Source organism: Paroedura picta, chromosome 9, assembly GCF_049243985.1.
Source record: "Paroedura picta isolate Pp20150507F chromosome 9, Ppicta_v3.0, whole genome shotgun sequence".
Classification (NCBI taxonomy): domain Eukaryota; kingdom Metazoa; phylum Chordata; class Lepidosauria; order Squamata; family Gekkonidae; genus Paroedura; species Paroedura picta.
The window spans coordinates 71,491,843-71,516,862 of NC_135377.1; the positions used below are offsets into that span (position 1 = coordinate 71,491,843).

The 25,020-nt window shown below is 45.8% G+C and overlaps 1 protein-coding gene across 3 annotated transcripts; it reads right to left on the reverse strand.

The window, feature by feature from the left end:
- Positions 1-1,245: 1,245 nt before the first annotated feature.
- LOC143845166 (leukocyte elastase inhibitor-like) lies at positions 1,246-24,671 on the reverse strand. Of its 3 annotated transcripts, none has more exons than XM_077353313.1 (8): positions 24,039-24,671; positions 23,327-23,396; positions 22,795-22,971; positions 19,089-19,226; positions 17,068-17,185; positions 6,915-7,057; positions 4,608-4,775; positions 1,246-2,552 (listed from the first exon to the last, which is right to left on the reverse strand). In XM_077353313.1, the coding sequence occupies exons 3-8, from the start codon at positions 22,960-22,962 to the stop codon at positions 2,148-2,150; spliced, it is 1,140 nt and encodes a 379-aa protein (XP_077209428.1). In that variant the 5' UTR covers positions 22,963-22,971; positions 23,327-23,396; positions 24,039-24,671; the 3' UTR covers positions 1,246-2,147. The 3 variants fall into 3 exon arrangements, with proteins under 3 accessions (XP_077209428.1, XP_077209429.1, XP_077209430.1); XM_077353314.1 differs by having other exon boundaries at positions 23,327-23,564; XM_077353315.1 differs by lacking the exon at positions 23,327-23,396.
- Positions 24,672-25,020: the final 349 nt, after the last annotated feature.

The following is a 25,020-nucleotide window of genomic DNA, read 5'->3' on the forward strand; positions in this document are numbered from 1 at the left end:
TTAAGATATTTATAACAACTTTTAGGTGCCTGGTGACTAAAACTTCTTTAAAAATTGAATATCATTAAAAAGTTGCTGAATGTGTATGGATGGATTATATACAGCTCTCTGGCACAGGGAGTCCTGGTCTATTGCCATCCTCCTCGTCTACTGCAGAAATGCTTTATGCATGATGAAGCCAGTCAACAGATGAGGCCAGGGCTGGAGGAAGATCGGATATGATCCCACGCTGGCTTGGGATTCTCTTGCCGCCCCTGCTGGTATTTGTTCTGTTATAGGGAGGCCTTATATCTATTTTACCACCAAGGTGAACTGTATTTTTCTGTAAGGTTGTTGGGCTTTTTAAGTGGGGTTTTAATTGTGGGTTTTATTGTATCTGGATTGTCATGGAACACACCACGAGCCGGCATGCTGAGAGTGACGGGTAACAAATCAAATAGATGAAATAGAAATCAAGCTGCACAGCAGAGATTTCAGGCACCTGCACAGGATATTTAAGGAGAGAGGTTTACTATTCATTCCAGAACCTTCATGCAAGTTCATCCTTCGTTGTCTTTCACTTTTCCTTGAATTTTCAAACTCTCTTTCTCCCTTATATTATAGTAAGTAGGTTAAAATGTGTTTTTTTCTGTGTTTTTCTTTTATTTAATCTTTTTTGAAGGGTTAAACTCTCCCCAAATGCCCTTTGGACACACCCTTGCTACATCTGCATCCACTGACCGGACCCAGGAATGGAATAGGGCCCCATTTGCTGTTAGGGTCCCCCACCCCACCCTGGGGCATACACTCCACAGTTCTCTCCCAGTCCCCCCTCCCTCCCTGGTCAAAGGCAAGGATGGCCCTGATGTAGCCATTTGCTCCCCTTGATGTGGTCCTCCAGGTGTACCCCATGCCCGTGCCTGAGCTGCTTCTTCCAAGGGGCTTCCTGATTGTGCCCTACTTGCTTATGGATAATATATTTAAGTGGATTCCTGTAATAGCTGTCCTTTACCTACGGAGATTGGGATTTCCTATAGTCTTTTAAGTCAGTTGAGGTTAAAGATGAAAATAGGTATCTTTAATAAAAAGATAATATGGAGGTTAGGACTTTCTAATCTCTTTCTTTGTGTGTCATATCTAAAATGAACCAGGAGTAGTTTTGCCGTGTACCTCTACCCAGGAACTTAATGATACAGGATAACTAAATAGACCCCCAAGGATTCTCCGACGCCTGCTTGTACCTGAATGGGACCAGACCAAAGTCAATGTGACAAATGGAAAAGCTTTATTAGATTAGTTCATTGTGAAAATATGATGTTAAATATCAAAGTCCTATTGATATCAAAGAAAGAAGTACTGCTGCCCTATTCAAAGATGGTAGCCTCCTGCCTACCCAGCACTGAATGGTGACATGTGTCCTAAAATGCCAAAAGCTCTAGGTATTTTCTTAGGCACAAATGGTTACATTATTCATACTTGTCTTTCAAAATGACTCTGGAGAGTATTCTATAGTTTACATTTCTCTACTTTAAGCAGTATCATGGCAGCTACCAATCATCTTTCCTTTCCTCTTCCCGCAACAGGCATCTTGTAGGATATGTGGGGCTTAGAGAGCTCTGAGAGAAACGTGACTGGCTCAAGGTCACCCAGCAGGCTTCATGTGGACAAATCGTGAATCAAACCCAGTTTTCCGGATTAGAGGCCACTGAAGAGCTTAGCAGCACCAGTTTTCCGGTTTAATGGTACTGAATTATGGGAGCAAAAGCAGCTGATCCTGAGAAATACTCACAATCAGCCTTAAGGGAAAACACCAATGGAACAACTGCTCCTAAATATGTTCATGTCCACCTCTGGGGCAACATCCCTTCATTTCAAGCAACGAATGCCTCACTCCATATTCCAGGAAGCATTCAGTGCAGAAGTGGTGGGACACAGTGTTAAAACATCCGTGCAGAATCAGCAAAACAAGCACAAGGGAAGCCAAGCGGCATTGAAATCAAGCCAAGGCAGGCTTCCTTCCACCTAAGCCACCGAAAGCAGTAGGAATTAAACTTGGGCTAACTGCATAGGATTGTACAGTGAGTAAAAGATCTTCATCCTCTCTCAAACAGGGTAAGGATAACTAATTGGGGAGTTCTGTTCTATGGTTCTGCCTTTTGTTTCACGTTTCATGGAGAAGCAACTCTTGCGATGGAAAGTATGTTTTCTGTTTTCATATCATAGAGAAAAAGCAGAAAGGCTTGCTCAAATGTCAAAACTGTTTCCCTAGGCAGACTGGAAAGCATTGGTATTCTAGCAGTTGCTGCTGCAGCTTCTGTACCTCCTTCGTTCACTTCTATAAATGATGTGTGAACAATTTTGGACAAGTGGAGCTCAGGATATCTTGACATCCCTGACAAGTCGGCCTTGGAGCTGTCAAAGACATCCAGCACTCCTAAGGCTGGTAAATATGACTTCAGATCGTAAGTCCCTTGGAGCTTAAGTTTCGGAAAGTACACGTGAACATCACAGACGGACATCTTTCTTGGGTCTGTCCACTCTTGGAGGTTTTCTGCAGTGAGCTCCTTCTCCAGCTACAATTAGAGACAGACACAGGGAAAACCAGGAAATCATTCCAAAGTATTGCCATGAGACATACATTTACACTCAGTTAGCAAAAAACCTAAGTCCTAATGTGCACCTGAAAAGAGCTTATGGTGAAGAGCTCATGGGGTCCTACTGGGGTGGCTGTCACAGATGCTACAGCTCTGTGGCCAACCATATTCCTTCAGACAGGACAGGTTAGTGAAAAGGAGCCTTGAGCAGAAGAATTTGGAGAGTCCTCTCTGAGTCCTCCATAAGCCATCAGAGTACACAGCATATCTAAGGGACTGTCTCTTGCAATATACCCCCAGACAAGATCTCCAGATGTGAATGTGCTGGTGGTCCCTGCCCTCTCAAAGTGCAACTGGACTCAACCAGGTCCTTTTTGGCCCTGCCCCAGCTTGGTGGAATTCCTTGCCTGCAGAGACACAAGCCCTGAATGAGCTATCAAAGTTCAGTAAGGCCTGCATGCCAGAGCTCTTCTGAGCAGGTATTTGGCTGAGAGTAGGTCACAGAGATGAATCCCCCCCCCCCCCCGCAAGAATACCCATATCACCCAGCTATATTGAGGCAGAACATCGGGACCGAATTTTAATCATTTATTGCATAGTTTTGTATTCTGATTTTAACTTTGTTGTAAAACATGTTATACACCGCCCTCAGCCAGGATACAGAGAGGGGCAATGAATGAATGAATGGAATGGAATACTGGGCCAGATGAAGTAATATTTTGAACCATTGAAGGCTCCCCTCCTTCCTGCCTAAATTTCTAAATTAAAATCAAAATATTGTATTGCCTGCTTCTCTGTTTCTGCATGTTTCCATACCTGTGATATATCACTATTTAAGCAAAATATTTTATACTAGGGGCAAAGCCCGTTGTATCCAAGAATACTATGGATGCTAGAGCTTAGAAGTGCCTTCTTGTGTGAATTAGGCCACAGACACCGAAATGCCCCTCTGCCTTAATACACATGAGGTAGTCACAGTACAGAGGCATCCACTCTGTTCCTTCTTCTCCATTTTTTCACTGTTGATAAAATGTTACGTGCAGACATGCTTCTTTCATGGTTGCTCCTTAGAAGAAGAATGGATTTTTGTACCCTGCTGTTTACTACCCAAAGGAGTCTCAAAGCGGTTTTCAAACACCTTTTCCCTTCGTCTCCCCACAATAATCAACCTGTGAGGTATGTGGGGTTGTGAGAGTTCTGAGAGAACTGGGAATGGGCCACAGTGACCCAGCAGGCCTCAGGTGTCTCAAAGCGTTTTCCAATCGTCTTCCCTTCTTCTCCCCATAGCAGACTCCCCATGAGGGAGGTGGAGTAGAAAGCCTCACATTGAAGCTGGCAACCCTAATAGGAAGACTCTCTGTGCACAGCAGTCTTGACCTTAGTAAGGTTTTTTTATACTGATTTTTAAAATTTGCCAGGCCAGTTCCCATGTCTGTCCACCCCCCCCCCAAAAAAAAGGAAGGTCCTCAGGCTCCCCTGTGTTGCTCTCTCAAGGAAAATACCTCCCTCCCCTCAGTCAGGGGCTGTCAGAGGCTCCTTCCCAGCAGGCCTGAAGGGAGGGGGAGGGAGAGCACTCTGCAGCCTCCTGCCAGCTCTGTCAGGGTTCTGAGGCAATTCACAGTTGGACATGATAGTAAGGACAGCCCTGGGGCAAAAAGGGCTGGTGCAGCTTGTCCAAACCTCCGTTCTCATCCCCCTTGGCAGCCCTATTTACCTCTGCTCCCTGTGGTGGTCAGGGGCAGACTGGCAGCCCTTTCTCCAGATTGACCCTGGCTGGGCTGTGTGAGCGGGCCCTGTCAGAACTTTGGCCCTCTCAGAACTTTGGCTTTGCACCTCCCAACTGGCTGGAACTGTAGTCTGTCCTGGTGAGGGCCCAATTAGAAGGCGCGAAGCGCCTTCTGAGTGGCCCCTCCGCTTGTCAGTCCGGGGCCAAGGGGCCAATCCAGGAGTTTTGATCACGGACACAGCCCACCGCAATGCTCCTTACTGATTTATTAAGAGGGACAGATTTTTTTTTGGTGGGTGGGAGATCACCTGTTCCAGGCCAGTGGAGTTATCTTCAATGTCGTCTGGCAGCAGGACAATCATACTAAGTTCTTTCCCCTTGTACGGCATTTCCAGGACGCTCAATTTGCATTCAGGGATGTACCGAAAAGGAAGCTTCTTGGACATGTACATCATCTTCACGGTCTTCTTTTCCTTCTGGATGGGGGAATGAAGAAAAATGGGTCAGGGAGATTGCATATGCACCACTGATGAATGGACATAGATAGGAACAATATTGCCCAAAATATGTTCAAACAAGTTATGCTTTGTAGTTTCCAGTGGCCATTAATTCCTCCTCTAGTCACAGAGCCACTTAAATTAGAGAAAGTTCCTCCAGCCTAAGATGAGACACAGCCCAGGGATACTCAGGGTTCCTGTACAGCCCCCCTAGAGGGCCAGCTCCAAACTTCAGGGAACATTCATAATTTGGGGAACAAATGGGCATATCTGGAATTTTAACCAGTTCCACCTTTCCACTTGCAATGGCCTCTGGTCAGCAACCAAAGTTTTTTTTCCTTCTCGCACAGTATAAAAATCCCAGATCCAGGCCTTTAAAAGCATACGGGAATCAACTGTAACACCAAGGGTTGGGGTGACTGCCTGAAGACACAGCGTCTCATTGAACCAATTCTTAAGCTCTTTCAGAGATCCTGCTAGAGTCAAATGAAGCTAAACTTCAAAACTGACAATCATGTATAAATCTCACATCAAGCCTGGAGCTCTGCTTTTGAGTCCTGATTTTTCTCTTGCAGCCTGGGAGGGGGGGGGGGGAGTGGATGAAAGTGGATTAGCAACCTGTCTCAATTTTTTCACCATTCAGAATCCCCTGAAACTTTCTTCAGACTTTGAGAAACCCCAGAAGTGGGGCAGAATACGGTTGGGAAGCAGAGCTGTGGACAACCCCTCCATGCCATCACTGGCCATTTGGGGAGGAGGTTGACAAGAAATGTTTAACACATTCTAAACATATATTTTAAAAATAAATAACTCCCACCCATTTGGGAAACCCTTCCATGGCTGTTGAGAAACCCCAAAGTTTCACGAACCCTGGTTGGGAAAGCCTGGGATAAAAGGTAAATAACACTGATTTAGAGCATATAGGCATAGTTGATAGGCTATGTGAAGCTGCATTTTGTTATCTGAGTAGCAAAAGCAATTCTGATTTAACCTTTTCACTTTATTCTCTTGCATGCACTCTGTGTGGACTAACTGAAATCTAGGGCAGCATAATATTTTTCAGCCACCAAAATATTGGTTTGGTTGATTAAAAATATAAAAGGAACAAGGTCTACAGAGTTTGAAGCTAAATACAATAGAAAATGTGTTGGGTATAAATAAACTCATCATTATTAATACAAAAGCAATTTGGGTTGTGGATTTATTACTTGAAGAATCAAAAAATGGAACTCTCGGTGTTTAACCTTTCGGCTGCCTGCCTTCATCGGCATGAATACATTCATTGGCTCCATCAAAATTCATCCATCCTTTGGGTCAAAAAGCATTTAGATTGAACTCTGGCTCCAAAGAACCTAATGCAGGAATATTCAGTGTTATATTTAGATAGTTTTAACATTTTAATAACCATATACAGTATTATGCTGTGCATTTTGAAAATGGCAGGAGGGGTCCTTATTTAGTGTTACTCTTGATGTGATGGGAAATTAGCCAAATCATAAATGTCTTTTTATGTTTATTTCTTTGACTTTCTAGACTGCCCTCTCTGCTGAAGTGGACTCAGGGCGCTGAACAACATGTAGAAAAACAGTATTTTTGTCATCACAATTCAACATTTTAAAATCATTTCTAAAGCACAAAGTCCACCCAGAGATGTAATCCCCGAACCGAGGGTGGGCGTGTGGGTACAGAAGGGAGGCCGCCAGTACGATGTTGTTAGTGGTGGTTTTACTTGCCCCAACCACAGGCCTGGTGGAAGAGCTCTGTTTTGCAGGCTCTGCAAAATGTACTGTGCTCTGATAGGGCCCTGATGCTTTCTGGGAGCTCATTCCTCCAGGCACCAGCCAAGGCCAAGAAGGTCTGGTCAAGACCAGCCAGATTTCTTTGTGGCCAGGAATTACTAGCCTGTTTGTACTGGCTGAGCGAAAGGCTCTTCCGAGGACATATTTGGAGAGGTACACTGGGCCCAGACTGCATATGGCATTAAAGGTTAAAAACAACACCCTAAACCTGACCTGGAATGTAATCGCAAGCTGGTGCACCTGTTGGAGGATGCCACCTTAAAATGCACCTTGTACAGATGGGTGAAAGAGCAAAGGTGATACTAAGTGCTGCAGTTACCTTATTGAGTTGGAACGGCATTTCCTTGGTCATCCCCACTTCAAATGGCTCCTCCCAGCTGCCGTTGAAGTAGACGGCATTCACCAGAACAAGTCTGCTCATCTCACTGACCGTGCCTTCAGGTAACAAGTCAAGGATTTTACCTTGAAGGAAAGGGCAGAAGGAATAATGGAGTAATTTTCTACCCAACACTTAAGGCATACAGAGCATTGGTTTGTTTGGCTATTTCTAATCCACATTTCCTGCAAAGGAGGCCCAAGGTAGCTTACAAGGAAACCAATGACGAAACAAGTAAAATGAAAATCAGTGCATGAGAGTTGAGTGTGGGCTGGTGGCTTAATGGCAGGGCTGGCTATCGTCACTGTGCTGTACAGTTGGATTACTGTGTTCAGCCCAACCTGCTGACCTAAGCAAGATCTGTATGATTGGTCAGAATCCAAGGTCCTGCAGAGGGTGATGGAGGAATGCATATTTAGCATAGATTGGATGGGAACTTCCTGGTGGTTTTCAAATTATCTCCTCCAGTGCCCTGATTGGCTCAACAGCAGAGTTCCTGCTTCTTGAGCACACTTCCTTCTCCCCCTCCCCCCCGGTTTTGCCTTCAGAACTACAGTTGGAGAGAACTCTTCACTGGCAACTATGAAAGACTATGGAAGATTATACAACTGGATATCAAAAGATGAAATGAGTTGAAACTGTCCTGGTCAGCTCGAATGGCCATGGTCAAGATGAACTTGTTGCCTAAATTTAACTTTTTGTTCCAAATGTTACCAATAGAGATCCAGGAGAAAACGCTGAGAAAATGGCAATCAGTGACCAATAAATTTATCTGGAGTGGAAGAAGGCCAAGAGTTGCTTTTAAAATACTTCAAGATGTGAAGGAGAGAGGAGGTCAAGGTGTTCCTAATCTAAAACTATACAAAGACGCAGCAGCACTTACATATATAGTGGACTGGATACGGGAACCGCATTCAAGAGAACTCGTATTTGAAAGAAAAACCATGAAAGACTATGGCCAGCAGGAAAACAAAAACAAAAAGTAGTAGCAAACATCTGGATTAGTGGACTTTTGAACGTATGGTCAAGATACAATAAAAGACTATCTCCAGCACCATCAATATTGAAATCGCCAATTGAGGCATATTTTGGTAAATCTCAACATAAAAGGCTGACTTGTCTCCAGTACAAAGACTTAATATCAAAGACCGGCAAGTTTAAGGATATGCAAACAATAAAGAAAGGAGTAAAAATCCCAACTGTATGTTATCCCAACATAAGAAGAATGAATACAGACAACAGCTAGCTAAGACAGTTAGGTATACTTGTCTTGCTGCTGCTAACTCCCAGGAAACCTTGTCCCTTCCCAGAGAACTGTTATGCAATTTTTTAACTATGAGGTTTTTTTTTAAAAAAAACTTTTAAACGAATGAAGTAAACAGAAGCCTCACAAATATTCATGCAGTCTGCTCTCTATCCCAAAGCTTGCCTGAAGCATGGTAATGGGGCCAACAACTGCGAGCCTAGCCAAGTGAAAGACACAACCATCAATTATTATTATTATTTTTAGATTTATTTCCTGCCTCTCCCGACAGGCTCGAGGTGGGTCACAACAACTAACAACTAACCCCAGAGGCCAGAGGGCGCATAAAGATGTTAAACAATGTGGGGGAGAGGACTGCACCCTGAGGGACCCCGCACCCTGGCCTTGAGAGAACTGGCCCCAGCAGGTTACTCCGTTCTTCACCAATCCCGGACCCATAAGAGAGGAGGGGGGGCGGCAATCTTGGTCCGGGAGGCTCTCTCCTACAGGGCTCTCCCGGGGCCAGAAATCAGTGGGGTGGAGTGTGTCGGTATTGAGTTGGGCTTGGTCGAGAGCTTGGCTATCTGGCTGGTATATCGCCCGCCCAATGCCCCGCCAGATGCCCTGCCCCGCCTGCTGGAGGTGGCGGCCGCCTGGGCATTGCAGTTCCCCAGGCTTCTAATCCTGGGTGACTTCAACGTCCACGCGGACGCGCCCTCTTCAGAACTTGGCGGGGACCTGTTGTCATCCATGGCGACACTGGGGCTCTCGCAATTTGTTGCTGGGCCCACCCATTACGCTGGCCACACGCTCGACTTGATTTTTGGTGCCGGGATAGAGGCAGATCTGGATACAGCTTTGGCTGTGCCGTGGTCAGACCACTATGCCCTGCGGGCCTGGCTTGAGATACCACCCCCTCCCCAGTTGGGTAGCGGGCGTATTTTTGCCCGCCCGCGGAGACTCATGGATCCGCTCAGTTTCCAGAATGCAAGGTAGTGGAGAGGGCTGCAGCGGACCAGCTCCTGGCATTCTTGGAGGAAACCTCAGCACTCGATCCATATCAGTCTGGCTTCCGCCCTGGCCACGGGGTGGAGACGGTTTTGGTCGCCCTGCTGGATGACCTCCGTTGCCAGCTGGATAGAGGCGGGTCACCTGTGTTGGTCCTTTTAGACCTATCGGCGGCCTTTGACATCGTGGACCACGAACTGTTGGTCCATCGCCTGGCCGGTACGGGGATATGGGGCACAGCCTTGTGCCGGATATGCTCCTCCCTCCAAAACCGGTCCCAGAGGGTTGCTGTGGGGGAAGAGCACTCGCGGCCCTATAGACTCCCTTGTGGGGTCACTCAGGGTGCGGTCCTCTCCCCCACATTGCTTAACATCTTTATGCGCCCTCTGGCCCAGCTGGTACGGAGCTTTGGGCTGGGTTTCCATCAGTACGCTGATGACACCCAGCTCTATCTCCTAATGGACGGTCACCCGAACTCCCCCCCGGAACCATTTGCCAGATGTTTGGAAGCAGTGTCTGAATTGTTCGAGCAGAGTTGCCTGAAACTCAATCCCTCCAAGACGGAGGTGCTGTGGCTGGGGGGAAGGGGGCGGGAACAGGCAGCGCGTTTACCCACCCTAGCAGGGGTGCAACTTACCATCGTGCCCCAAGCTAGGAATTTGGGTGTGACCATTGATGCCTCCCTGACTATGGAGGCTCAGGTCAAGAGACTAGTGGGCCAGGCATTTTTCTATCTTCGCCAGGTCTGGCTACTAGCGCCCTACCTGTCCTCTGACCACTTGACCACAGTGATCCATGCGACAGTCACCTCCAGAATAGATTTCTGTAACTTGCTCTACACAGGCCTACCCTTGTCCCTGACCCGGAAACTACAGCTAGTGCAAAATGCAGCTGCCAGGGTCCTCACTGGAACATCTTGGAGGGCCCACATCCAGCCGGTGCAGAGGCAGCTGCATTGGCTGCCAATTGCTGCCTGGATCTGGTTCAAGGTTTTGGTTTTAACCTTCAAGGCCATACGCGGGTTGGGACCCACATACCTGAGGGACCGCCTACTGCTCTATGCCCCCTGCAGGGCCTTACGCTCTGTGGGTGAGAACCTGTTGGTCGTCCTCGGCCCGAAGGAAGCACGCCTAACCTCGACCAGGGCCAGGGCCTTTTCAGTCCTGGCCCCCACCTGGTGGAATGAGCTCCCGGGTGATCTGCGGGACCTGCGGGATTTGTCAGCTTTCCACAGGGCTTGTAAAACGGAGCTCTTCCACCAGGTCTATGGTTGAGGCTGGGGTCAGGGAATCAGGGACATCGCTCTCTCCCCCAGGAGTTGGAGTGTACGCTACTCCCCTATCCTTTCCTCTTCACCTCTTTTATAATTGGGAGAGGGATGAGATTTTTAGTCATCATGTTAGTAGATTGATGTTTTAATGGGAATTTTAATGGGATTAGTTGTTGTGACCCACCTCGAGCCTGTCGGGAGAGGCGGGAAATAAATATAATAATAATAGTAATAGTAATAGTAATAGTAATAGTAATAGTAATAGTAATAGTAATAGTAATAGTAATAGTAATAGTAATAGTAATAGTAATAGTAATAGTAATAGTAATAGTAATAGTAATAGTAATAGTAATAAAAAGAAGTCTATAGGGCTGTGAGAACTCTTCCCCCACAGCAACCCTCTGGGACCGGTTCTGGAGGAAGGAGTGTATCCAGCACAAGTATCCCCGTACCGGCCAGGCGATGGACCAAAGGCCACCGATAGGTCTAAAAGGACCAACACAGGGGGTGTGGCTAAAGATGTCGTCCTGAGAGGGTGGCAGGGCATCTGCTCTGCTATCTCTGAAGCCTGACAGGGGTCAATTGTGCAAGCAATTGGCAGAAAAGAGGAGGGGTACGCAAACCCCACCTCACCTTTCTACCCAGGAAGTTCTTGGGGCCGTTTCCAATCCTTTAGGGAGTATATCTCCCTGGATTATAGGCTGTCAGCGTTCCAGGTCCAGAGGACGACTGCCATTTTCTACCTCGGACTTTCTTTTCTTTCTTTAATCTTAAAGTATCTGCTTCAACCCTACATGATGATTTACCACAAATGAACGCTTTGAACTGAGGGGAGGACATCGGCTGAGTTCCAAAACATCATTTACTGCAAGTATCTCTCGCTTTTTTTTTTCTCCGTCTCTCTTCCTGCATCAAAGCCCTTTGTTTCCCCCCTCCTCTTACTCTGCTCTGCCTGAAGCCACCTCGTTAAGAGGCAGGCTAATTCTCCTAACTAAGCAGAAGAAGGACTCAAATCAACTCGAATTAATTGGCAAAAGCTCTTATTGTAATTGTTTTGGTTTTCGAAGATAAGAAGATAAGAGCTGTGAATGGGAAAATCTCACGAGAACTCTGTGCCAGTACGAGAATCTCTGCCTTAACTGAGTTCAATACGTCACATGCCTGTGCCGGAACATTAGAGGATAAAACAGAGGACCTCTACTGGCCACTTGTAAAATTGTTTGAGGCCGGTTTTTTTTAAAGTCAAAATCATGTCTATGTTAAAAAGATTGGCTCATCTAATAGAGATACAAACCCAAGATTACAAAGTATTCTTTGATGGATTGATCAAAAATATCTCCAAGGAGATCCAAGATGGCAAGGAAGAAGTCTTCAATAGGAATGATGGATTAATAACAGTGACTGATGACAGCTTTAAACAAGGTGGAAAACCAACAGCAGAAGAGAAATCTGAAATTCATATCTTCAAGGAGATCCAAGATGCCAAGGAAGACGTCTTTAACAGGAATAATGGATCAATAACAGTGGCTGATGACAGCTCTAAACAAGGTGGAAAACCAACAGTAGAAGAGAAATCTGAAATTCTGGAGACGGAAAATGGGATGCCGGAGTTCTGCAGCCCAGATAAGGACACCCTTTTTAAAAAGACATACAGCCATCTCAAAGCAACAGTGTACAAAAATCAATCAAAAGAAATATGGATCTGCAGTGAAAGTAACCGATTTAAAGGATCTCTCTGGGGAAAAAATTGTATTGATACTGGAGTCCAGGAGGTGCAACGGCCTCAAGATTTATCGATGCATATTCTGCGGGAAAGAGTACAACTGCACTTTCTACGTCAAAGGCCAATGGGACAGAATATAATTTTACGGGAACGACAAGATGTAGCAAGCCTCGAGATGAGACCCCCTTAAGAAGACCGAAAGCTCATATTGTTTTATGTTTAATGTTATACTGTATTCTATATTTCCATTTTTATGAAAAAGGGGAAGCAGTGTCTCTTTCTCTCTTGTTTTTTTTTGTCTCTTTTCTTTTGTAGGCATATAGGTAATATAATCATTAGTGCTGAAAATGTAAAATGGGGTTCTCCCCCCTTATTTTTTCTTTCTTCTATTAGTGTATTGTCCTAGGACTAAAGCCTACACTGACTTGTAGAAAATGTTTAATGTTAAGCTTTCAACTTAAATCTGAAAATATATCTGTTAGGATGGTCCTTAGAATGGGTCAAGCATAAATTGTTTTGTAGATGTATCAGAACCAAGGATAAGGAGAAGCTATAGAAGACTGAAAGCTTATATTGTTTTATGTTTAATGTTAAGCATTTAATCTAAACCTGGAAATCTTATTATTCTCTGTATTAACAACATATACTGTATTCTACATTGCTATTTTTATGAAAAAGGGGAAGCAGTGCCTTTTTTCTCTCTTGTTTCTTTTTCTTAGTAGGCATATAGGTAATATAATCGTTAGCGTTGGAAATATAAAATGGGGCTTTCCCCCCTTATTATTTTTTTATTGGTGTATTGTTATAGGGCCAAAGCCCATATTGATCTGTAGAAAATGCAAAGCTCTCAACTTATACCTGTCAGGATGGCTCTTAGAATGGGTCAAGTATAAATGGTTTGTAGATGTATCTGTATTAAGGATAAGGAGAAATTATGAAATCCTTTTGTAATTTTTTTTTCTTTGTACATCTTTAAGGCAAAGCCCTACTTTCCTCTCCCTTCATCAGGGTATTGATACAGGGCCAAAACTCATATTGTGCTATGTTGTTGTTGTTATGTGCGAAGTCGTGTCCGACCCATCGCGACCCCATGGACAATGATCCTCCAGGCCTTCCTGTCCTCTACCATTCCCCGGAGTCCATTTAAGTTTGCACCGACTGCTTCAGTGACTCCATCCATCCACCTCATTCTCTGTCGTCCCCTTCTTCTTTTGCCCTCGATCTCTCCCAGCATTAGGCTCTTCTCCAGGGAGTCCTTCCTTCTCATGAGGTGGCCAAAATATTTGAGTTTCATCTTCAGGATCTGGCCTTCTAAAGAGCAGTCAGGGCTGATCTCCTCTAGGACTGACTGGTTTGTTCGCCTTGCAGTCCAAGGGACTCGCAAGAGTCTTCTCCAGCACCAGAGTTCAAAAGCCTCAATTCTTTGACGCTCGGCCTTCCTTATGGTCCAACTTTCGCAGCCATACATTGCAACTGGGAAGACCATAGCCTTGACTAAACGCACTTTTGTTGGCAGGGTGATGTCTCTGCTTTTTAGGATGCTGTCTAGATTTGCCATAGCTTTCCTCCCCAGGAGCAGGCGTCTTTTAATTTCTTTGCTGCAGTCCCCATCTGCAGTGATCTTGGAGCCCAGGAAAATAAAATCTGTCACTATCTCCATTTCTTCCCCTTCTATTTGCCAGGAATTGAGAGGGCCGGATGCCATGATCTTTGTTTTCTTGATGTTGAGTTTCAAGCCAACTTTGGCACTCTCCTCCTTCACCCGCATCAACAGGCTCTTTAGTTCCTCTTCACTTTCTGCCATTAGAGTGGTATCATCTGCATATCTGAGGTTGTTGATATTTCTCCCTGCAATCTTGATCCCAATTTGTGACTCCTCTAATCCCGCATTTCTCATGATGTGCTCTGCATACAAGTTAAATAGGCAAGGCGACAGTATACAGCCTTGCCGAACTCCTTTCTCAATTTTGAACCAGTCAGTGATTCCATGTTCAGTTCTCACTGTTGCTTCTTGACCTGCATATAAATTTCTCAAGAGACAAATAAGATGCTCTGGTATTCCCATCTCTTTAAGAACTTGCCACAATTTGTTGTGCTCCACACAATCAAAGGCTTTAGCATAGTCAATGAAGCAGAAGTAGACGTTCTTCTGGTACTCCCTAGCTTTCTTCATGATCCAGCGTATGTTGGCAATTTGATCTCTAGTTCCTCTGCCTCTTCGAAATCCTGCCTGTACTTCTGGAAGTTCTCGGTCCACATATTGCTGGAGCCTAGCTTGTAGGATTTTGAGCATAACTTTGCTAGCATGAGAAATTAGTGCGATGGTGCGGTAGTTTGAACATTCTTTGGCATTGCCCTTCTTTGGGATTGGAATGTAAACTGACCTTTTCCAATCCTGTGGCCATTGCTGAGTTTTCCAAATTTGCTGGCATATTGAGTGTAGCACTTTTACTGCATCGTCCTTTAAGATTTTGAATAGTTCAACTGGAATGCTGTCACTACCACTAGCTTTATTGTTGCTCAGACTTCCTAAGGCCCATTTGACTTCACATTCCAGGATGTCTGGCTCCAGGTCAGTAACTACCCCCTTGTGGTCATCAGGGATGTTAAGCTCGCTCTTGTATAGTTCTTCTGTATAATTTTGCCACCTTTGTTTGATCTCTTCTGCTTCTGTGAGGTCCCTACCATTTTGGTCCCTTATCATACCCATCTTTGCATGAAACGTTCTCTTCATATCTCCAATTTTCTTGAAAAGATCTCTGGTCCTCCCCATTCTATTGTTTTCTTCTATTTGTTTGCACTGTTCATTTAAGAAGGCATTCTTATCTCTTCTAGCTTTTCTCTGGAATTCTGCATTCAATTGGGTGTATCTTTCTCTTTCTCCCTTGCCTTTCACTTCCCTTCTCTCCTTAGCTATTTGTAAAGCTTCCTCAGACAGCCATTTTGATTTCTTGCATTTCTTTTTCTTTGGGATGGTTTTAGTTGCTACCTCTTGTACAATGTTGCGAACCTCCGTCCATAGTTCTTCAGGCATTCTGTCTATCAGATCTAATTCCTTAATTCTATTTATCACCCAACTGTGTATTCGTCAGGGATATGATTTAGTTCATACCTGAGTGGCCTAGTGCTTTTCCCTACTTTCTTCAATTTAAGCCTAAATTTTGCAACAAGAAGCTCATGATCTGAACCACAATCAGCTCCTGGTCTTGTTTTTATTGACTGGATAGAACTTTTCCATCTTTGGCTGCAGAGCACATAGTCAATCTGATTTCTGTGTTGACCGTCTGGTGATGTCCATGTGTAGAGTCGTCTCTTGGGTTGCTGGAAAAGAGTGTTTGCTATGACCATTGTATTCTCTTGACAAAATTCTACCAGCCTGTGCCCTGCTTCATTTTGTACTCCAAGGCCAAACTTGCCTGTTATCCCGGTTATCTTTTGGCTTCCTACTTTAGCATTCCAATCCCCCATGATGATAAGCACATCATTTTTGGGCGTTGCTTCTAGAAGGTGTTGTAGGGCTTCATAGAACTGATCAACTTCATCCTCTTCAGCAGCAGTGGTTGGGGCGTAGACCTGGATCACTGTGATGTTGAATGGTTTGCCTTGGATTCGAACTGAGATCATTCTGTCATTTTGGGGATTGTATCCCAAGACTGCTTTTCCTACTCTCTTATTGATTATGAATGCTACTCCATTTCTTCTGTGAGATTCTTGTCCACAGTAGTATACCTGATGGTCATCTGAATTAAATTCACCCATTCCTGTCCATTTTAGTTCACTGATTCCTAAAATGTCGATGTTCAGTCTTCTCATTTCTTGTTTAACCACGTCCAGCTTGTGCTATAAGAAATGTTTAATGTTAAGCATCTAACACAAACCTAGAAATATCTGCTAGGATAGCTCTTAGATTGTATCAAGAAGTTAATGTGAGGTCTACGATCTCTCAAGTAAGTTGACTAATAATAACTTTTCTTTTGTATATCTAAACAGGCCTTTTTTTTTTTTTTTAAATGTAGTGGAAATGTGGACGGCTCTTAGACTCATGGCTCTTAGAGTTTGGGGCAAAAGTTTATATCACTGTGGAGTCAATGTGGGGTCGTATATTCTCAAATGATGATTATATTTCTATCTTTATGAAAATAAAAAAATCATTATAAATAAAAATAAAATAAAAGGACCAACACAGGTGACCCGCCTCTATCCAGCTGGCAACGGAGGTCATCCAGCAGGGCGACCAAAACCGTCTCCACCCCGTGGCCAGGGCGGAAGCCAGACTGATATGGATCGAGTGCTGAAGTTTCCTCCAAGAATGCCAGGAGCTGGTCCGCTGCAGCCCTCTCCACCACCTTGCCCAGGAACGGTAAATGTGACACTGGACGGTAGTTAGCAGGGTCCAGCGGGTCCAGCGATGGTTTCTTCAGGAGAGGGCAGACCACCGCCTCCTTGAGCCGCTCAGGAAACTCTCCCGTACTCAGGGAGGAGTTGATGATGTCTCTGAGCTGGCCTCCTATCTTCTGGCCACCTCCCTTGAGGAGCCAAGAAGGACAGGGGTCGAGGGGGCAGGTGGTCGCCCTGACCGAACCTAGCAACTTGTCCACTTCAGAAGAAGAGGGCCTTTCAATCTTGGGGGAATGGAAAGAATTGTGCCATGTCCTTGGGAAGGGGAACTTGGTTCTTATCTAATGGTTCGGCCATAGCAAGTAATTGTCATGGGAGAGGTTGGGTTCTGCCTCTCCCTAAGAACGATGAAGGACAGCAAACAGAATGGCACATGATGCTAACCAGGAACAGACTCACCTGAGATCCCTCAGAAAGACAAGAGGTTAGGACAGAAAGTCTATGACCATCTCACCATCAGTTTGCTTTTCAACCCACTGGTTAATCTGCTTGCGGGCTTCAGATGCAGCATTTTGAAAATCCACGACAGATAACTCAGCTCCATATAGTTTCTCAAGATTCATCAAAAAGTCCTGGAGAAATCATTGTAACAGAGAATAACAGAGTTGGAAGGTACCTCGTGGGGGTCATCTAGTCCAACCCCCTGAACTATGCAGGACACTCACAACCCTATCCCTCATCTACAGTAACCTGCCACCCCCTTCACATAACCAGCCTCTCTGTCAGATAGCTATCCAGCCTCTGCTTAAAATTTCCAAAGATGGAGAACCCACCACCTCCCGAGGAAGCCTGTTCCACTGAGAAACCGCTCTAATTGTCAGGAACTTCTTCCTAATGTTTAGACGGAATTTCTTTTGAATTAATTTCATCTCAGTGGTTCTGGTCCATCCCTCTGGGGCAAGAGAGAATAACTCTGCTCCATCCTCTATACGGCAGCCTTTTAAACACTTGAAGATGGTTATCAAATCCCCTCTCAGTCCCTATCAAGATCATCCTGTATTCTGATTCTGTCATCAGTTGTGTTTGCTACCCCTTCCAGTTTAGTATTGTCTGCAAATTTAATAAGTATCCCCTCTAAACCCTCATCCAATATTTATAAATATGTTGAACAGCACAGGCCCCAGGACAAATATCTGGCGAACTCCACTTGTCACTCTTCTCCAAGAGAATGCTGAACCATTAACAAGTACCCTCTGGGTCTGATCTGTAAACCAGTTATTGATCCACCTGACAGAATTAGGATCCATACTGCGTTTTACCAACTTGTCAACAAGAATATCATGTGGGACCTTATCAAATGCTTTACTGAAATCTAGATAAACTATGTCCACAGCAGTCCCCTGATCCAGCAATATAGTCACTTTCTTGAAAACAGAGATAAGGCTGGTCTGACATGATTTGTTCTTGTGAGTCTTAGATATCACAGCTCTCTGTTCCAGCTACTCAAGGACTGACTGTTTGATTATTTGTTCCAAACTTTTGCCAGCTACAGATATCAAGTTGACAGGTCGATAGTTACCCGGATCCTCCTTTTTCCCTTTCTTGAAGATGGGGACAACATTTGCCCACCTCCAATCATCTGGCACCTCACCTGTTCTCCAAGAAGTGTCAAAAATAATAGAGGTTCAGAGATTACATATGCAAGTTCATTTAATACCCTTGGATGCAGCATCTGGCCAAGAAGACTTTGATCTTTTAAAGAAACTAGGTGTTTGTGGACTGCTCCAACAGTGATTCTAGGCCACCATTCCCATCCCCCCTGTTGTGTTATGTTTTTGCCACATTGATCACTATTTTCCTCACTAGAGAAGACTGAGGAGAAATAGGAGTTAAGCAGTTCAGTTTGAAGCATCCCCACAGGCTATGGAAGATCTTACTTAGGGTGAGCAGGGGGTGCCAAGTAACAAAAAAGCCAGATACCAGCAGAAGATACCACCAGAAATATACAGTGTCAGTCCCCCTCGCACCTAGGAACTACAGACTCAATTAATAACATTTCTGGATGGCAGCAGGAACTGCATTCCTTTGCATTAATCCTCAATGGCCGAAATAACTCTCATTGCAGGGAAATTCTCAGTGGGGATAATAAGCACTGAAATATCAGCAGAAACAATATCAGTATTTCACAGGATGTGACCCCCCCCCCCCACCAAGACTCTCCATAAAGGACAATTTCTCTCCCTTCACTAAGATCTGTGGGACTGCAAACCTTTGGCCATCATTTGATTGGCAACAGGTACCAAAATCCCAACTTCCTAAAAGACACTGCCTCCTTAACAGCAAAACCCCAATATCTCCCAAAGCATTCTTAACAATCTGCATTGCCTGTTTACTTCTCTTTGCTCGAACAGCAGAGCTTGGTTTGGGATCAAACAACTTTCAATCCCAGATTCTCACTGCAAAGAACTATCCCAGGATGTAGCTTGCAGGCCTATCAAAAGCCAAAGTTCTTTTATGCCCTCAACATCAACTTACCTGCAGAAAGGTGCAGCTCTTCTCCCCGTAGAGCCGATTAGCAACCTTCAATATATTGGGGGTGTCACTTTTGTTCAACTCAGCATTGAGCTTTTGGGACTGTGAATGAAGGTCCTCAAGATCATCTAAATGAAGCGTCTGCCAGGGAGGAGGAAGAAAAGTGGGTTTTTATCATCGCCTTCCCTTTTTCTTCCCACAACAGACCACCTTCTGAGGTAGGTTGAGCTCAGAGCTCTGGCAGAACTGCTATGTGAGATCAGCTCTGACACGACTGTGATTGGCCCAAGGTCATCCACCTGGCTGCATATGGAGGAGTGGGGAATCATACCCATTTCTCTAGATTAGGCACTGTTAGGCAATTTGCAGGACACTCACAATCTTATTGCTCATCCACTGTAATCTGCAACTCCCCAGGGGGAGGTGGGACTTTCAGCTGCCTAGGGTGTGGTTTATATGGATTTTATTATTATTTTAGAGTCTTGACCTTAGTAAGGTTTTTTATACTGTTTTTTTTATTTGACAGGCCAAGCTTTAAATGTCACTTCAGTCCCCATGTCTCTCCAGCCATTTACTTGTTCACTATTTACAGTTTCAGGTTGTAAATATTTATTTAGATCTTCCTGCACTTTCCAGACTCACAGGACTGATGCTGGTCTGTCTGCCTGCGCCCCAGAATACAAACAGTTGCTGGTAAAGTCTGCTAAACCAAAAAAGGAACAAAACGCAACCTTAACAGTTAGGAACTCAAAAGTTGAGCTGAACAATAAAAATAATGTTAAACTTATTAATTATTTATTATAGTGCACAGTACACAGTTAAAAACAGAATAAAAACTTCTTAAAAACTATACCGAACTAACAACACATAGAAACTATAATAAATAGCACTATAATAAATAATTAATACGTTTTACATTATTTTTATTGTTCAGCTCAACTTTTGAGTTCCTGCTGGTAAAGGCTGGCCATATCCCTTAGCCCAGGAGGGACACAACCACACCACTCCCTCCCAACTGCAGTCTGCAAGCGTCTACCATAGTATCTAGATCGCTGCTCATCTCTGGGTTATAATGATCAGCTGTGCAGGCAAAAATGTCTCTTTGAAGGCCAGACTATGATTTTGAAGTCCCGCCTCCAAACCAGGGGTAGCCAACCTCCAGGTGGAGCCTGGAGAGGTCCTGGAATTATAGCTCACTTGCAGAGTATAAAGATCAGCTCCCCAGGTAAAAAGGGCTACTTTGGACAAGGTTGTGGTGCAGAAGAAATATTTAAGGCCTCCCACACAGGTTGTTGTTGTTGAATGGAAAGACTTGGGTCCTACTGCACAGGATTGTTGTGCAGATGAAACAGGAGACAAAAGAACCTCTGCAACAGCATCCAGTTTCATCTGCAGAATAACGCTGCGCAGTAGGCCTCAAATCTGCAGAGAGTTGCAAAGAAAAATTACACATGGCTTGGCTTGTCTAACCCCCGGCCAGAGTAGTATTTTAAGTGAGAATGGGCTTTTCTGTGGCTTCCCTGTCAGCCAACTGTTTAGCAGAAGGGGAAAGCTCCCCCCCCTCAAAAGGAATGCCCCCACCCAAGCCCTGCATTGCTCTCGGAAATGCATCCCTCCCCTCAATTAGGGGCTGTCAGAAGGTTCTTCACAGGAGGCCTGAAGGGAGGGAGTAGGGAGTGCACTCACCTGCCAGTTCGGTCAGCGTTGTGAGGCAAAGTGAGGGAAGTTGTTGGAAGCGGCAGTTATGACAGCCCTGAAGTATAAAGGGCTGGCACAGCCTGTCCAAGCCTCTGTTCTCATCCCCCCTCAGCAGCCCTACCAACCTCCTCTCCCTGCAGTTGCCAGAGGCAAACTGGCAGCGATGTCGCCAGATTGTCCTTGGCTGGGCTAGGTGGGTGGGCCCTGTCAGAACTCTGGCCCAATAATTGGGCTAAAGTCTTGAGTGGGCCTGACCTATCTGAGTCAGGGCCCAATTAGGATGCACAAAGCCCAATCGGGACAGGCCATATTCACTCTCCGCCCACTTAGCCCTTAGCCAATTATTATACAACAGCAAGTCCACTGTTACAGATGTTATGATTGTTATATTTGTTGTGATGTTCCATGTAATTACCTTATGATGTTTTATGTAAACTGGCCAGAGCCATATGGAAGGGTGGTATAAAAATATAAATAAATAAATAAACAAATTAGATAAAACAAATAAATGAAAATAAAAAAGAAGAGAAGCTAACTCTTTAGGAATGAAGAGGGAAATGTGAATAAACCACAGGGCAGCCATGTCTGTGAAGGCCAAATAGAGAACTGAAGGAAATGTTGGACCTAGGCCCATTCCACACTTTTTATGCACTTGAGAAGCAGATTTCCCTGTTTCGCAGACGACACTCCAGCTGCAAAAAACACTGAAAAGCCCATTCCATATGTGTTTTTAGTGGACTCTCCAGAATTCTGCATTTCTTGCATCATAGCAAAACTAATCTTTACCGCATATCCTGTTTCTTTAACATCACAGCCAATGCTTGTAGACTGAGATAAACAAGGTAGCAGTAATGTTAAAAGGATGTTAAAATAGCTTTTCCATTTGCTCCATCTGATGCAGTTTTGAGGAGGCCTGCCTGGACTGGCTATGTGTTGACTGCAGTCTTTTGATGCAACCTTTGCTATAAGGACCCAGGAAGAACAAAGCAACAGAGTTTGCATCTGGAACTTTTGCAGAGACAGAGACATCCCTTGATCATGAGCACTTAATGACTGAAGAACTTGCTTCTACTGGTTAGTTGCTTGCTTAGCTGGACCTCTTTGGCTGAACCTTGTGAAAATGTAACTTCCCCACTAGGGGGCAGCAAGAATGCGGGCTAGACAGGATAGTAAGGTCAGCATCTGCTTTCCTGATAAGTGCCATTCCGGGGCTGGCATCCCTAGCTGAGAGCTACCTACACCTGGACCCAGTGCAAGGGAAGCTTCTCTTGTGGATGTGACAGTTCAAAGCATCCCCACAGGCCATGGAAGGTTTTGCTTAGGGCCAAGTAACAAAACAGCCAGATAGTAGATGCAACCTTTTGATGCAACCTTTGTTATAAGGACCCAAGAAGAACAAAGCCACAGTGTTTGCATTTGGAACTTTTGCAGGGATAGATGCATCCCTTAATCATGAGCACTTAATCAAGAGCTAACTAATTAACTTCTACTGGTTAGTTCCTTGCTTAGCTGGATCTCTTTGGCTGAACCCTGCCCAAGAAGATGAAGCAAGCTTTGTGAGTCACGCCTCTGTGAGTTGTGGGACAAGAATCCCAGTTGAGAATGTGTGTGTGTGAGAGTGTGGAGGGAGGGGCTGCCAAATCCAGGTTGAGAAACTCCTGGATCCTTGGGGATGGCTTTGGGAGCTTAGGGGTACAATGCCGAGCTGTCTACCCCCCAGAACAGCCCTTTTCTCCCAGAAACTGATCTCTGTAGTCTGGAGAGGAGGTACACTCCCAGGGGATCCCCAAGTCCCACTTGGAGGCTGGCATCCCTAGCTGAGAGCTACCTTTGCCCAGACCCAGTGCAAGGAAAGCTTCTCATGTTGACATGACGGTTTAAAGCATCCTCACAGGATAGGGGTGGTTTTACTTAGGGCAAGCAGCCGGTGCCCAGTAACAAAACAACCAGATAGCACCCAAAGAAGATGCCACCAGAAATACGGAAGGGAGAGGAGGGGAAGGTTGCTGACCTTGGCAAGTTGTGCAGCTGTGTTTCCTCTGGCCCCTAGGGTGAGCATGGAAAAGGCGGCAGAGATGCTGGCCGGGGAAATAATGATGTTGCCTGTTGGGTTGGCTTCCACGAACCTGCGGAACAGATTGATGGCAAAACGCCCACTTCTCTTTGCCAGCTCTTCCATGTTGCCAACCTGCAAGCGGGAAACAGAGAATGCTCCGTCTGTGGGTCTCCAACACACAATCCGAAATACCTCTGCCCATTCTAAGGGATCACATAGGAGGAAGTCAGAGGGGAAGGACTTGGCTGAGATGGGTTACCCCTTTAGCTACACAGCATTGCAAAGGTTCTCTTCCGCCAAGTGAGGGCCTGCCTTGGGTGGCCAGTTTTCACTGGAAGAAGAATGGACCCTGTTGGAGGACACCTCTCCCTTTGAGGCTCTTGGCAAAAAGAAGCCCCCCCTCCCCCCGCACCTGTGGTGGAGTCCCTACCCTGCCAAGAAAAGGAAATGGAAAATAGCAAGAGGAGGAGGAGGAGAACAGAGTTACCGGATCCACAAGCACAGCTGGCTCTTCTTATGGCGTCTCTTGCTTTGGGGGTGATTTTGCAGATGACACACTGGAAAGAAAGGAAGATGGTGGGACCGGTGAGGCTGTCCTCAGAGCAAGTTTGATGGGATGCAGATGAAAGAGATGGAAAAACAGCCAACCCCCCCAAAAGAATACATGCCAAGGTACATTACAGAGCCTTCCTGAAACTCCGGAGTCCCTTGAGACAGGCAGGGTGCTGGAGCAAGGAAGGAAAGAAGGAAAGAAGGAAGGAAAGAAAGAAAGAAAGACGATTCCTTTTTTCTCACTTTTCCTTGAATGTTTAAACGCTTTTTGCATTGTTTTTTCTATCTCGCACCATTGTGAATCGGTTTCCAACGATTCAACAAGCAGGTTTTTGTATTGCTACTTTTATTTAACCTTTTATGTTTTGGGGCGGGGGGGGGGGTTAAAGCTCGCCCCAAATCCCCCCCCCCCTTGTGCCCGGCCTAGCTAGGTCTCCATCGACCACCCCGCCCCCAAAGCCCTTTCGCTCCCGGGTCCTCCCCCCCCCCCCCGCTGCCAAGGCGAGAGCGCCCCCGACGTGCCGCTCCGCCCTCCTCGCTGCGGCCACCCAGGTGAGCCCCACGCCAGGCCAGGCCAGGCCAGGCGGGCGCGAAGCAGGGAGCCCCTCGGCGGGACTGCAGGGCGCAGCAGCAGGCGACGGACTTACCTGTCCGGATGGCGGCGCCGGTGTGCGGGCTCCGAGCAGTTGCAGCGAGGTCAAGGCGGAGGCGCCTCCCCGCACAGCGCGTCTCGGGGCCGGGCAGCCGCAGGCGGGAAGGACAAAACCCAGCGAAAGCACCACCCTCCTCGCTCAGGTTCGGCCAGGGGGGCAGTCCGTGCCCAGAGGCGCCTCCGGTTTGACTCCAGGAGGAATTCCCTCTCCAAGTCGAGGTGCCAACTCTGGGATAGGAAAGACCTGGGAGTTAAATACCAAAGTTCTGTTGATACCAAAGAAAGAAGAATTGCTGCCCTTTCCAAAGAAGGTCGCCTCCCACCTTCCCAGCACGGAATGGGGAAGTGTGTCCAAAGGTTAGGTTCAAGACTAAGAACTAAATCTGAGGAAGAGTGCTTGCGCACGAAAGCTCACACCTGGAATAAATGTTTGTTGGTCTTAAAGGTGCTACTGGACTCTGATTTTGCTTTGTTCTGTCCAAAGGTGCTTCTAACCCTTTCACAGGTATTCCCTCCTGCATGTGACTCTTACCTGTCTTTTGAGATGACTCTGAAACGAAGGTTTCTATACTTCATATTTCTCTACTGTGAGCAGCATCCAAGCGGCTTACTATCACCTCTCCCTTCCTCTCCCCACAACAGGCATCTTGTCAGGTAGGTGAGGCTGAGAGAGCTCTGAGAGAACTGTGAACATCCAAAGGTCACCCAACATGCTTCCTGTGGAGGAGTTGGGAATCAAACCCAAAACGCAAGAGAAAAGGTTGCTGGCTCCCAGAAGACCCCAGAACAGCCCTTTTCAGCCCTTTGACCATGGTGGAGCCCCTGGTTTCAAGGAGCCTTGGAATGGATGTCAACTGGCCACAGCTCCCTGCCAAGCACCCATAAATCACATGTCACTGGAATTGACATCAAGGCCTGTGTTTACAGAAAGTCTCAAGGAGGGAGTGGGGAGGGCATAGGGTAGGTATAAGGTGGGA